The sequence below is a fragment of the Lepisma saccharinum genome, chromosome 30, assembly GCF_977018435.1.
Source record: "Lepisma saccharinum chromosome 30, izLepSacc3.1, whole genome shotgun sequence".
NCBI classification, from domain to species: domain Eukaryota; kingdom Metazoa; phylum Arthropoda; class Insecta; order Zygentoma; family Lepismatidae; genus Lepisma; species Lepisma saccharinum.
The window spans coordinates 20597547-20612836 of NC_139258.1; the positions used below are offsets into that span (position 1 = coordinate 20597547).

Consider the following 15290-nt stretch of genomic DNA (forward strand, 5'->3'; position numbering starts at 1 on the left):
TAGCCAAGCTCGGGAAATTCTAAGCAACGTGCACGAGTTCATGAAGGAGGAAGCCAGTCATGGTGTTAGCATCCCAATAAAGCATTTTGGCAAGAGAGCAGCGAACAGCAGCAACAAATTGTTCATATTTCATAATTTTGGAATTATTCAAAATAAATAAATTATGTAGCTCCAACATCATTTCAACTCTGGCTCCGGCACGTGTTCTTGTAGAAATTGCATAGAGGAGACTGTTATTTTTGCTGCTTAATGCGATACATATTGTTTTCTGTGTTAAAATTGCCATGCTTTGATGGGTGATAAGCCTATTGAAAAACTGTGATCGAGCGAGATATTCTTTTGCGCTGAATAGTATTGAAATAGCATAAGAAGTCTCATTATTTATTTTATATTTTGATGTTTTAGTTAGGAATATATTGATTTTCAATTTTCCGCTGCTACGTAATGACCGGGGGGTCGAAATAGAGCGGCATCTGCCGCCACCTCCCAGGGAGGCAAAATGACTAGTGCCGGCCCTGGTTCATAACAAAGAAAAAAGCCGCGCAGCTTATCGTCTAGTGGCAGTATATGTACTTGTTATTGTTGTGGAAGCCGGCATTCTTTGTAAATGTACAACAAAGGCAACCGACTGTCGCCGATCTCAGAGAGGAAATAATAATACTGCTTCAGGAGGAGTGTTATGGTGCAATTGTAGCGGTTTAATACGTTGGCATGTTATTATCTGCCGTTGCAGTTTCATACCAGTGTATACGGGTTTTGGAAGTGAAAAGTTAGAACGCCACCAGTGCATTCATTAATGCAATGAAAAATAATATATATATTTTTTTATTTTGCTTGAAATCACTCAAATAAGGAATCGTATGAAGAAGTCTTCTTTGCAGCATTTTTGGTAATTTTACTTATGTGTTAGTTCATATTTTGCGAATTTTTTAGTCCATATGTATGTAGCTACACACAAAGTCACTTGTTAGTACATATTAATTCTAGTCCTGGTATAATGCATGATGTTTAAAACTCAACGTAGATAGACCTGAATTCTCTAATTTTATTGTTGTACGTAACAGCTGTGCATCGGCGCACTGCAGCGATTTTTCTATCTGCTCCATTAACAACACTGCTTTTTTAGTTGTTTCGCGCATCGCACGGCAGAATTATCTGCGCTGGACTCTACCCAGTGCGGCAACCTGTTCACCCAGCGATGCGTTTCTGCTCACGAACTTTTCGAAAGCTGCGTGCTCTAACTTTCTGTCTGCTTCGTGACGTGCATCCAGATCCGTCTGCATGGTGTTGTAAGCGATGTCGTGATTTTTGCATGCGGCGTCCAACGGATTCACACTCTTGTCCCCTCTCTTCAATCTTTTCTCGAGTTTGGTACCCGGTCCGCAGTAACTGGTAGCCAGGTAAATGCATCTCAAAATTAAACTTGTTACCTTTTGAGAACAGGCACCTGTACGTGTTCTCGAAAAGTTTGGAGCAATCCAAATACCAACAACTGATGAAACTGTACGATGGTCTGGACATTGCAACGTTCGCCTCGGAAATAAAACCACTCGACGATTGTCGTGAAAATTCAGTCGTTGTGTTTGACGACGCTATCCTGGAAAATCAAAATGAAATTCGCAACTTTTTCACGCAAGGTCGTCACAAAAAAAAATGGATTGCTTCTACCTAGCTCAAACGTTTTCCAAAATTCCAAAAACAGTTAGTACGCGACAACGCTAATTTCATATGTTTGTTTCGTCAAGATCACACCAACCTCAAGCACGCGTACGATGACTACGTAGGCGGAGACATGAACTACAATCAATTTTCGGAACGTTACTGCTCTACTTGCTGGAACGGTGATGATTTCGGATTCGCGACGATCGACATGACGAGGAAACCCAACGACGGAAAATACAGAAACAAAATCAACGACTTTCTAAACGTTGCAACGTTGTGAGAAACGACGTTTATAAATATACGTTTAAACGTTTAAACGTATATTTATAAACGTCGTTTCTCACAACGTTGCAACGTTTAGAAAGTCGTTGATTTTGTTTCTGTATTTTCCGTCGTTGGGTTTCCTCGTCATGTCGATCGTCGCGAATCCGAAATCGTCACCGTTCCAGCAAGTAGAGCAGTAACGTTCCGAAAATTGATTGTAGTTCATGTCTCCGCCTACGTAGTCATCGTACGCGTGCTTGAGGTTGGTGTGATCTTGACGAAACAAACATATGAAATTAGCGTTGTCGCGTACTAACTGTTTTTGGAATTTTGGAAAACGTTTGAGCTAGGTAGAAGCAATCCATTTTTTTTTGTGACGACCTTGCGTGAAAAAGTTGCGAATTTCATTTTGATTTTCCAGGATAGCGTCGTCAAACACAACGACTGAATTTTCACGACAATCGTCGAGTGGTTTTATTTCCGAGGCGAACGTTGCAATGTCCAGACCATCGTACAGTTTCATCAGTTGTTGGTATTTGGATTGCTCCAAACTTTTCGAGAACACGTACAGGTGCCTGTTCTCAAAAGGTAACAAGTTTAATTTTGAGATGCATTTACCTGGCTACCAGTACTGCGGACCGGGTACCAAACTCGAGAAAAGATTGAAGAGAGGGGACAAGAGTGTGAATCCGTTGGACGCCGCATGCAAAAATCACGACATCGCTTACAACACCACGCAGACGGATCTGGATGCACGTCACGAAGCAGACAGAAAGTTAGAGCACGCAGCTTTCGAAAAGTTCGTGAGCAGAAACGCATCGCTGGGTGAACAGGTTGCCGCACTGGGTAGAGTCCAGCGCAGATAATTCTGCCGTGCGATGCGCGAAACAACTAAAAAAGCAGTGTTGTTAATGGAGCAGATAGAAAAATCGCTGCAGTGCGCCGATGCACAGCTGTTACGTACAACAATAAAATTAGAGAATTCAGGTCTATCTAACGTTGAGTTTTAAACGTCATGCATTATACCAGGACTAGAATTAATATGTACTAACAAGTGACTTTGTGTGTAGCTACATACATATGGACTAAAAAATTCGCAAAATATGAACTAACACATAAGTAAAATTACCAAAAATGCTGCAAAGAAGACTTCTTCATACGATTCCTTATTTGAGTGATTTCAAGCAAAATAAAAAAATATATATATTATTTTTCATTGCATTAATGAATGCACTGGTGGCGTTCTAACTTTTCACTTCCAAAACCCGTATACACTGGTATGAAACTGCAACGGCAGATAATAACATGCCAACGTATTAAACCGCTACAATTGCACCATAACACTCCTCCTGAAGCAGTATTATTATTTCCTCTCTGAGATCGGCGACAGTCGGTTGCCTTTGTTGTACATTTACAAAGAATGCCGGCTTCCACAACAATAACAAGTACATATACTGCCACTAGACGATAAGCTGCGCGGCTTTTTCTTTTGTTATGAACCAGGGCCGGCACTAGTCATTTTGCCTCCCTGGGAGGTGGCGGCAGATGCCGCTCTATTTCGACCCCCCGGTCATTACGTAGCAGCGGAAAATTGAAAATCAATATATTCCTAACTAAAACATCAAAATATAAAATAAATAATGAGACTTCTTATGCTATTTCAATACTATTCAGCGCAAAAGAATATCTCGCTCGATCACAGTTTTTCAATAGGCTTATCACCCATCAAAGCATGGCAATTTTAACACAGAAAACAATATGTATCGCATTAAGCAGCAAAAATAACAGTCTCCTCTATGCAATTTCTACAAGAACACGTGCCGGAGCCAGAGTTGAAATGATGTTGGAGCTACATAATTTATTTATTTTGAATAATTCCAAAATTATGAAATATGAACAATTTGTTGCTGCTGTTCGCTGCTCTCTTGCCAAAATGCTTTATTGGGATGCTAACACCATGACTGGCTTCCTCCTTCATGAACTCGTGCACGTTGCTTAGAATTTCCCGAGCTTGGCTATGCAAGGTTTTTGATTTCAACTTCGACAGAACTGGAGGCATTATGGAATTTAACGTTCATTAGCAAACACACACTTTTACATACACACACGCAATACACGCACACAACGTCAAACCGGTCAAATACTTAGTATAAAATAAAAATATGGTGCTTCCAATCCAACAAAACTCACCGCCACTTTACCTGCCTTTTCCCCTTCCATGACAGAAATAGTGCTTCATTATTACAGTTGGCAACACTAGTTACTAGCTAGCCAATAAACATGCACTGCATAAAAAAAGCAAGCACTACACCGTGCTATATTGCCACATTAGCGTCCCTACCGAACGGTGGGAACCGCGAGCTGGAGCGCTATTCAATTGTTTTCAATGATGTTTGCGCGAGTATGTCCAGGAATGGAATGACAATGTGGCAACAATAGCAAAGATTATCGAGCAGGGTAGAACACATGATGCTAAGAGAGAGGGAGACGAAACGAAAATTCGTTTCTACGCAACAGCAAATTTACGTGTGTGGCACTCTACCACCATCGCCATGAACACAAAACAAAAATTGGGGTAGGGTATATAAATAACATAGAGTGAAAAATAATAATAATAACAACATGTCTCGTATAACTGATTTGCCGCCCGAGCTACTATGTAAAATATTTAAACACGCAGTAAACGGAGATTGTGAGGATGTAAAAAAACTTATAATCATAGCAAAAACAACACCGGAATTTCGCATCCCTTGTGAAATGGTTCTCAAGAACCATCTTCGGGAGATCAGTGGCCTGAGGTGCGCTGATCTCAACATTCTGCTTTCGGCTGCAGGGGAAAAATTGGACGAGAGGTCGGACGAACTAAACGAGGCAATGCAGGGAAGAAGACAGTACACAGTAGATTGGTACAAGTCTGAGCAGGAGAAGAAAAATATCACTACGTACATCACCGCGTTTTCCGAAGCACAGACTTTCTTCCTCTGTTAAAAAAATAATAATATATATACGCATCAAAAAAAAAACAACTTGAAGTTGGCAATAGAAATATTTTTTCCACACTTAGAGCACAGTTTGGTTGCACATATTCGCTTTCCCGGCACACAAGTACGACAGTGCTTTTAAAAATATTTACTTGACATAGCAATTTGGCACGTAGGGGGGCAATTTTTTTCAGAACGCATAATGCAGAGATTTTTTGGGGGTATGTTATTTAATACCTAATGCTGTGCAATGCAAAATATAATTGTTTACTTTTTTTAACTATTCTCTATGACCTTACTTGGTTTTTTTTTTTTTTTTTGCCAAATTATATGCTTCTAGTCTCCTATACAATACAATATACGTACAATATTGTCAGCAGTATCATATTTGAGCGGGTCGCTTGTCGCCTAAACACTACAGCTCACAAGTCGGGAAAATCTGACATGAAAGCAGATAATACGCTTATGCCTTATTTATATATAATTTTCACGGGGCGTACAATATTGTCAACGGTATTATATTTGAGCGTGTCGTTTGTCACCTAAACACTACAGCTCACAGGTCGGGAAAATCTGACATGAAAGCAGATAATACGCTTATGCCTTATTTATATATAATTTTCACGGGGCGTACAATATTGTCAACGGTATTATATTTGAGCGTGTCGTTTGTCACCTAAACACTACAGCTCACAGGTCGGTAAAATCTGACATGAAAGCAGATAATACGCTTATGCCTTATTTATATATAATTTTCACGGGGCGTACAATATTGTCAACGGTATTATATTTGAGCGTGTCGTTTGTCACCTAAACACTACAGCTCACAGGTCGGGAAAATCTGACATGAAAGCAGATAATACGCTTATGCCTTATTTATATATAATTTTCACGGGGCGTACAATATTGTTAAGAGCGTTAGTTTTTGTAGAGCTCTCTTTTTCCATCTTTCCTCTATACAGTGAAGCTGTAGAAGACGCAATTAGCTAACCTAGCATACAACATACCTTCCTAATTAATATGGATATTGTCACACATTCCTCTTATTTTATACTGTTGTAAATAGAAAAAATTATGTACGGTAAATGTTTTGTATATTATAGGAAAAAAATGCAAAATATCCCCCAATTTTAATTCGAATTTTATCGAATTTTTACATATTTCCACGCCACCACATATTGTCCTATTTGCTTCTTTTACTTGCCTTGCTTAATTAACTCTCGCTAATTAGCATTTTTTTGGAAGAAGTCAACTAGAACAACATATGGCGGTATGAGAAATATGTAAATTAAAGAACATTTTAGCAATATATGGGCCCTAGCAATTAGCTTTCTCGACTAAGAGTACTCCTTCAAACATCTTCTGCTGATCGTATTACTAAACGAGGACGTTTAAAATTTTTGGGTGTTGAAAAAGTTTGACCCTACTTTTTTATTTCTATTGTTTGCTAATAGATGGCGCTAATAGTACCCCCTCCCCTCCCCTCTCCCCTCTTCTCCTCTGCTGTATGACAAATAGCACAAACATAAAAATCAAGATTTTGGAGAGCAAAACATAAAATTTGCATGCATCTGATGTCGAACCAGGAACTTTTATCTTTCGGGGAGTCAACATTATTTTTTTACTCAGTCGTCATATAACATGAACACACGCAAAGATTCACATGTGCTTTTTATTATTTTGTGTTCGGTAAGTACAAGTATATTCTTACATAAATTATTGTTTAATTTAATAAATTGTAAACTCAAAACCTGCTAAACTAACACTCCTTCTGTATTTCATTAAACTATTGAAAACGAATGTTGCGTGCATGCGGAAATAACACAGAAAAAAAAAACGGATGGAAGCAATTTAAAATCACTGGGGCAAGGTCAGTATTACGAGAGCGTAAAAACATGTGCTTCCATTCAACTTCGAAAAATAAGAATAAATGTGTGCATACAGAACACATATGCTTTCTTTTCACAGTTGTAAAATCATATAAATTGTGCATGAAGTAAGTTACGGGAAGGCTCTTTTTTTTATGTCTGTGTATATGTTGTACAATTAGGTACAAGTATTGTACAATTAGGTACAAATTGTTGTACAATTATTTTCCCCAGTTGTCCAGTTGGAGTTGGGGGGGCATAACACTGGTATTATTTGTAATCACAGTGCTTACTCATGTATTTTGTTTAATATTTTATTTCAAATTCACTGTCAGAAACTAGTGTTGTTAGTTTCTGCATGTAGGTTTATTTACTCTGTTGGTTGTCACTGTCAAGTTTTTAGTATTCGTACAGCATAAAAAGCTATAACCCCCCTCTCAAAATATATACATTGTATACGCCAAGATGCCCAATAGCCTGGCAACACATCATGAAAAAACATGCCAAGAAGACCCGGTGGGTTTATAAGTCAGTGCTGCCAATTCCTATTTGTAGGTTAGCTTAGCCAGTGAAAGATCATATAGTAGAATTTTTGTAGAGTGGGTGTTTGCGAGTTCCACGATGCCTTGCCCGAGGATACCCTATGCAGTGTCATCCTAATTGCAGAGAAGTCCTTCGCCTACGACGTGAAGAACGAGAGGGTCACAGAGCAGTTTTAAAATTCATAAAAAATTGCCACATACTAAAAATCAACATCCAACACATTTTAGGTTATATAAAATTTGTGAAAACCTTATAATACTAAAATATTAAAACAAACAGAGTCCCTTGTAGCTTAGTTCGGTGCGTAAATAAAAAAAATGATAGGTTAAGTTATATCACTTAGGATCGTAAAAAAAATTAAAAAATCGTAAAAAAAAAAGATAGGTTAAGTTGTATCACGTAAGATCGTGATATACCTACCAAGTATAAATGGAAAAAATGAGTGCAGTGAAAATTTGTACTAAAACATCGCTAAATGCTATAACATCGACAAAAAATTGTCAAAATATGTCAAAAACTTATATTCGATTGATAAAAAAAAAAATACCTACAAAATATGATCCTCAAATGATGACGTTCAAACAGTGCATAAATAAAAAAAATGATAGGTTAAGTTATATCACTTAGGATCGTAAAAAAATTAAATAATCGTAAAAAAAGGATAGGTTAAGTTGTATCACGTAAGATCATAATATACCTACCAAGTACGAGTGGGGGAAAAATGAGTATAGTGAAAATTGTACTAAAAACATTGCTAAACGCTAAAACATCGACAAAAAATTGTCAAAATATGTCAAAAAGTGATATTCAATTGGTAAAAAAAGAGGATACCTACTAAGTACTACTTTGAAACAATCCAATTACACTACTGCCGGGCAATTGTCAATAGTGGTGGCCTGCAGATCGAACACAACCGGTGGTGGAAACACTGCATTTCCTAGGTAGGTAGCAGATTCGAATTCGGCTCAATATAAATGAATCAACCTCTGTATGTATATATGTCCAGTTTTTGTTTTAGCAAATCATAGATCTGTTCATTTATGTTGCAATGTACAGAAAAGTAACCACTAATTCCATTACTTTCTTACCTGGAAAAAGTAGTTCACATAGACTACAGTTATAATTTCTCAACAAGTAACTGTCACTTCCCAACATTGAAATGGTTAATAAATTGTATTTTCCAGCATAAAACAATACATTGGAACCCTGATTATACATTTTCCTCCATTGTACACTCCTGTTCACATAAAGTTACACACTTTATAGGTTTGAGCTGTTGAAGAATGTGCCACTTTTTCTGAACTGGAGTGTACTTTTAATTTTCATGGTCCCAACATTTTCACACATTTTAAGTTTCTTGGGCTTGGTCCCCTGAAAAATGTAAAATCAAGGTTCCACTGTATCTTGTGATATTAGAATGTTACATACAAAACAAGAGAATGCTGAACACACACAATGAAGCAGAATGAATTTTGATTTGATTTGCTTTATTTTACTTCGCTTTTTGTGCCACTTTCGGCTAATTTGCGAAGATGGGGATGAGTGATGAAATTGATGAATGGACACTCCAAACATCCATGCCCAGGCCAGGATTCGATCCCGGGACTCCTGGTGTCGTAGCACGATGTGCTAACCACTCTGCCACAGGGGCCGGCTGAAGCAGAATGAAGGAAGAACAGTTGAGAGTTAAGGTTTGAAGAGACATCTAACAGAGGGAAGAATGATAGCAAAAGATCTTGACAGATCCCAAGCTCTCTCTTAAAGCAAATCTTTCGTGTATCGGACCATCAAGCGATTCACAGAGACTGGGACAGTTGATGATCGCCCAAGGCAAGGCCGCCCACGCAGCGTACAAACCAAAAAGTTAGTGCAAGCAGTGGCAGCCCGTATTCGAAGAAATCCTGTACGAAAGCAGGCAGTGCTTGCTCGTGAGCTGAACATTCCCAAAATGTCAGTGTCTCGTGTGTTAAGAAGTGACTTGGGGTTGAAGGCTTACCGGCGAAGTACAGGTCACTTTCTCAATGCACGTCTGAAAGAGCAGAGGGTGATAAAAGCAAAACGCCTCCTGCAGTGTTACGCCAACAATGGCCACAGGAAAATTATTTTCACAGATGAAAAGATATTCAACATTGAGGAAACTTTCAATCGCCAAAATGACCGGGTGTATGCGTCAACATCCCGCGAAGCTCGGGAGAAAGCCCCGAAGATCCAGAGGGGTCATCATCCGGCCTCAGTCATGGTTTGGTGGGGCGTGGCGTATGATGGCACCACCAAGCTGCATTTTTGTGAAAAAGGGGTGAAAACGTCAGCCAGAGTGTACGAAAATACTGTGTTGAACTCTGTTGTGAAGCCTTTGAGTGACACTTTGTTCAGGAACCAACATTGGACCTTCCAACAGGATTCCGCACCAGCCCATAAGGCACACTCTACCCAGGAGTGGCTCAAGAGCAATGTCCCGGACTTCATTGCTCCAGCTGATTGGCCTGCTAGCAGTCCTGATCTCAACCCGTTAGACTACAAATTGTGGTCAGTGCTTGAGGGCATGGTCTGTACGAGGAGGCATGCCAATATTGAGTCTGAAACGGTCCCTGGTGAAGGCAGTGGCGACTTTCCCTATGGAGACAGTGCGTAATGCTGTAGATGAGTGGCCGCAGAGACTTCAGGCCTGTGTGAAGGCCAAAGGCGGCCATTTTGAAAAATGATTGGTGTTATGTGTTCATTAGACCTGTAAGTAACCTATACAATCAGGACATTAAAGTATCTTTAACACTTTCGTCATAATTCACTTTCAATGTTGTGTCAGTATTTATGATATGACTAGGTATAATGCCCACCCATTTGTACTATTAACCAATGAAAAGACCATATTTTAAAGTTTTGTTTATGTCATTGCAGGTTTCATTGTGATGCACCAGGCGGCAGGGTGATAACAGTTTGCAAAATGGCAACTAATCAACAGAAAGCATTTTGTGTGTTGCAATATGAGAAGACTGAATCCGTCACTACCGTGCAGCCTGCATTCCGAAGACAGTACAGCATACAGCAACCAACCTACGAAAGCATTCTGCGGTGATATCGACAGTTCAAGGACACGGGTTGCCTCTGTAAAGGAAAAAGCTCCGGACGACCAGGTGTTGCAGTTGAAGAGTGTCCGAGAGGCATTCCTTCGTAGCCCAAAGAAATCTACACGTCGTGCAAGTCGAAAACTAGGCATTCCTCAGCCAACTTTGTGGAAGATTCTGCGCAAGCGATTAAATCAGAAACCATATCGCATACAGCTGCTGCAACGTTTACGGCCAAGCGACCTCAACATCAGACGCAACTTTTGTGAACTTTTCCAGGAAGCAATGGAAGACGACGAATTTACCCCCCAACTCGTGTTCAGTGATGTGGTGACGTTCCACGTAAACGGTCACGTGAATCGTCACAATGTCTGCATATGGGGCACAACAAATCCCCATGTTACAGTGGAGATTGAGAGAGATTCTCCAAAGGTGAATGTCTTCTGTGCTGTTTCACGTAGCATAGTGTACGGGCCCTACATTTTTCCTGGGAAAACTGTGACTGGTACAATGTTGCAAGACTGGTTGTTTCCTCAACTGATAGCTGATATCCCCAACTTCATATTCCAACAAGACGGAGCTCCGCCTCATTGGCATAGAGAAGTGCGTCGCCATTTCAACGAGGAACTTCCAAACCGGTGGATCGGGCGCTGCTTTCAGGACGATTTGGCACTCTTCAGGTCTCCTGACCTTACAGTTTGTGATTCCTTTGGGGATACGTGAAAGACAATCTTTACGTACCACCTTTGCCGACAACATTGCCTGAACTCCAGGATCTCATCACTTCTTCGCTGGTGAACATTCACAGGGACATGCTCGAACGTGTATGGGTCGAACTTGACTACCACATAGATCTTTGTCGTGTAACACGAGGAGAGCGAATAGAACATTTGTAATGATGTGTAAGAAACTTGAAAATGTGCTTTTTCATACAATGTATCATTCACTATTTTTTATGAAGTACTTTGTGCAATACATTCATCCAAAACCTGATGAATCATTTGTAATCACCCTGTATATTAACGTAACAGTAATCAAGGTATTATAATATAAAACAAGCCTAGATACACACCTGTGCGATCTCTTAGGTGGTGGACTTCCGGATGAACTTCTTGAGCGTTTGGACTTTGATCTTGAACTGAAAAGAAAAATAATACTACTAATAATAAAGTTTTAGGTAATACATAATCTCAAAGGAAGAACATGAAACTTCGATCACTTCTATTTATTGAAAATTATTAAAACATTTGACTTGTTCTGGCCAGTGGTCAAAGTGAGGGGGACGGTATCCCCCAGCTAGCAAAATTTTAACCTCATTGTATTCATGTTAAACCATAACCCCAGTTAACCAAAAGGCTCAATCAAACATCTCCCCAGCTAACATTTCTCATGAAGGCTCGTTTGTTCACAAACTTTGTGGGTGGCCACTTTAGCAGCAGTTCTCAAATTTCAAGGTCAAATTTGTCATGTCCCTATTTTAGGATATTTCTTGCTGTATTTCCTTTATTGCTTATCTGTCTCTTCATCACAAAGATAAAGCAAGTGTTGAGATGAGATGATTTTTACCTTTTTTATTCCTTTTCAGTAAATCATAGTTTTGCATTTGTTTAAAACACATTTTTATAGTACCTATAAATGCCTATTTTGCATGGGTACATGTAGAGTTCCCCATGCTTGGTTGATGTGGCATGAAGATGCATGGAGGGATGTGAAAGTAGGGTGCCGTACATTCATGATCTAAGCAATTTGTTTGGAGGTGGTGATCAGTACCATGCTCAAGTTGCTTTTACCACCTCCCCCAGTTACATTTCATTAGATGCTGGGTGTATCCTATGACCTCTTCATGCTGGGACAAGGTTGGAAAATTTCCCACCCCAGGTTTCCTGTATGGCAGTCAAGGTGTCCTATCGACTGGACCACGACAGGTCTATTTTGCACAACCTTGCCTAAAATGCATATATATGGGTATTTTTACTTATTCTGCAAATACATTTGTGTAAAAATATGTAGTCTAAATGAAAGATAAGTAATATACCTCAAAATGCATAACATGAATTTCATGTATATCGCTCCCAACATTGAAATCTCGTGGTCACATACAGAGGAAAAAAATATGTAATTACATAAAAATCCTGGTCCTAATGATAACTACTGGGTGGTGTTATCCATCTATTACCTCCTACCACTGACATCTCAGTCAGAAAATGCTAAGAAACGGCTTTATCACCCGTGAGTGCAAATATATCTTTCCCCTGATCTTAATATCATCTCGTAACCATCTTTTAATGTTCCTTACTAGGGATGTGACGAAGCTGAAAATTTACCGATGCCGATGTACTCACCGATAATTTTTGGAACCGATACCGATGCCGATATTTAACCGATTCCGATAAATAAGATTATTAAACAGAAATGGGATATTATTTTGTGCATGACAAAAATAAATTTGGTTATGTACATTTCTATTGCATATCATATGTATATTCATATATATTCTCAAGAGATGCGAATGTACATTTGCATCTACAAAAGGTTATGTGAACCTAGAGATTTAACATTAGTACACAAACAGTTCTTTGAAATGCAAAATGAATTCCTGTTCTGCCAGATTCAACTTCAGAAACACGAGATTTGGAAGCACTTCAGGAAGTAACCTACTTCTTCTCTTATTGCAAATCTGTTCAGCAACACTGAACACTCAATCACTGAATACTGATGCAGCAGGTATGCTCAAGTATTTTCTCAGCACTTGCTTCAAGTTTGAATACTCATTTTTGAATTTCCAATACAACAGGAGATCCTGTTTCAGCAATGTACTGTTTTATTTCCGATTTTGAGTTAGGTTGATCCTCTGAATGACAGTTTGCAATAATTTTATTACAAAAACTCTACAATAATGATGGATCATAACCTAATTTTCAATAAATCTTACAAAACTAAAATATAAAACTTATTAGAAGGTAAAAACTCTAGTATAATCTGTACCGGTTTAAATATCGGTTCCGATTCCGATACCAATGCCGATGTGTACATTTCGGCCAATTTTTATACATCTGTAATCGGCTTCGGCACATCCCTATTCCTTACCAAACAAAAAATGAGAATTCTGCCTGAGGTATTGCTCCCTTCCCTTGTGCCAGTACTAACAAATGCATGAATAGAGCAAATATAACTGGCCTCATGAACCTAGCGAAACTATAAACAGACTCTCTAGGGCTGTCGACCAAGTGAGTTCTGAAAAAGGTTCCAAGCTTTCAAGAGCTAACGTGGCACTTATTTTCAGGGTAGCAACTTTCAAGACTAGTGGAACCAGTTATTTACAGACTTTATGAACAAAGTAAGCCGCAGAGTTTTATGCATGGGAAATTTCCGCATGACATCCAACAGGAGATCACACCTTCTGGCTGAAATAAACTATATTACAGATGTGTATATTTTAATCACATTTTAAGAACATTTAAGGCGCACTCACCTTGTGCATGTTGCTTCATTTGCTATCTGTACAAATTACATTTTCTTTTCTTAACTAGTGCAAATCAACTTTAGCAATGCCATAACAAACTTCACGATAGGAATTCAGGAACAGACAATTGCCATTTATCTACAACTTAATCACTTTTCTGCTGAGTGTTTTCTATTTCCTTCCTATTTTTATATTATGGTAGAAAAATGTGTTTGTTGGACAGTTTTAATGTTTAAGCATGGCTTTATAAATGCCGAGATTTGCCTCAACTAAAACTCATACTTACTGACGACTATCTGGTCTCCTCGGCTGCCAATGTTTTGATCCAGTTTCCAGTATCTTGCTCTGGGCATCATTAGAAATGTGGGACGATAAAAGGCTACGGTATAAAATGCATGCAGGTAAAATTAAAGTATTAACAGATATAAACCTGAGTTCAATTCTTAATCACTTCCCTTTCTGTAGTACCACAGCCCTTGGGACCAGATAATCATCACTAGATGTATGAATTTTAGAATGTTGGTAATAATTTGACAGTGGCAAGTGGACTTTGGTGGTGTGATTAGGTATCATAATTTGAGATATAATGAGTGATGAATAATGTTTAATTCACAAGATAACGATGAAAATTACAGGAATTTCTTAGAAGATTAAAAAAAAAAATGTTTCTTCATGAAAAAATACTGTGATTTTCACTTTAGTTGATACCACTTTGAATAAATACCTATTTGGATGTCAATACTCTTATAAATTCCAAACGAAACTGATTCTGATGCTTGGAAATTGTAACATTTAAAAGCTGTTGTATGTGTAAGTGTTGCAATCTAATTGTATGCATGAATTTACCAAGTTTTGCTATAAAATATTGAAAAATTATACTGTAATATAGGGGAGAGTGGGGGAATAAGAAACACATGGAGTAATAAGAAACATCAAAAATTAACATAGCCAACAATTTTAAAGTTCTAGCATTGAGAATTTTTTTTTGCATAGCTGGTAACCCAATGTACCCAGAAAAAAATAATGAGCTTAATTGTTAATTGTGCAATCAAACGAGCACACAAAAACTATAAAATAATTGACAATTTTTTTTCACCTTAGTACCCCAATAGGGGCAATAAGAAACAAGCTGTGTATTTTAATGCATTCTATCTATTAAACTGGCTGGAGTAAAAAGATACACTCAACATGTGTATCTTATTTACCCATAAAATTTTGGTGCAAATTTTTAAAAAAAAATATTTTTTACTACAAAGGAATGAAAATGCTAGAAAATAAATGTAATGGCAAAGGTTTTGATACAGCTCTATATTTTTAAAGCAAAAGCAACTGACATCTTTAAATGCTTATTTCTAATAGGTTTTATGGTAAATTAACAAAGTAAATCATATTTGTGACTTTATAATGTCCTTTTTCTTCTCTGCATATAGTGTTTTGATTCTAACTA

The 15290-nt window shown here is 38.3% G+C and overlaps 1 protein-coding gene across 3 annotated transcripts in view; it reads right to left on the minus strand.

The window, feature by feature from the left end:
• Window positions 1-15290, minus strand: part of LOC145982006 (U2 snRNP-associated SURP motif-containing protein) — an 89613-nt gene that overhangs the window by 16567 nt on the left and 57756 nt on the right. For 2 of the 3 annotated variants that reach the window (XM_083115544.1, XM_083115546.1), the window contains 2 exons: window positions 14130-14222; window positions 11453-11518 (listed from right to left, as the gene is read on the minus strand). In XM_083115544.1, the coding sequence (XP_082971670.1) occupies window positions 11453-11518; window positions 14130-14222 (159 nt within the window). The remainder of the gene's footprint in view (window positions 1-11452; window positions 11519-14129; window positions 14223-15290) is intronic. The other variant, XM_083115545.1, reaches the window with a different exon arrangement.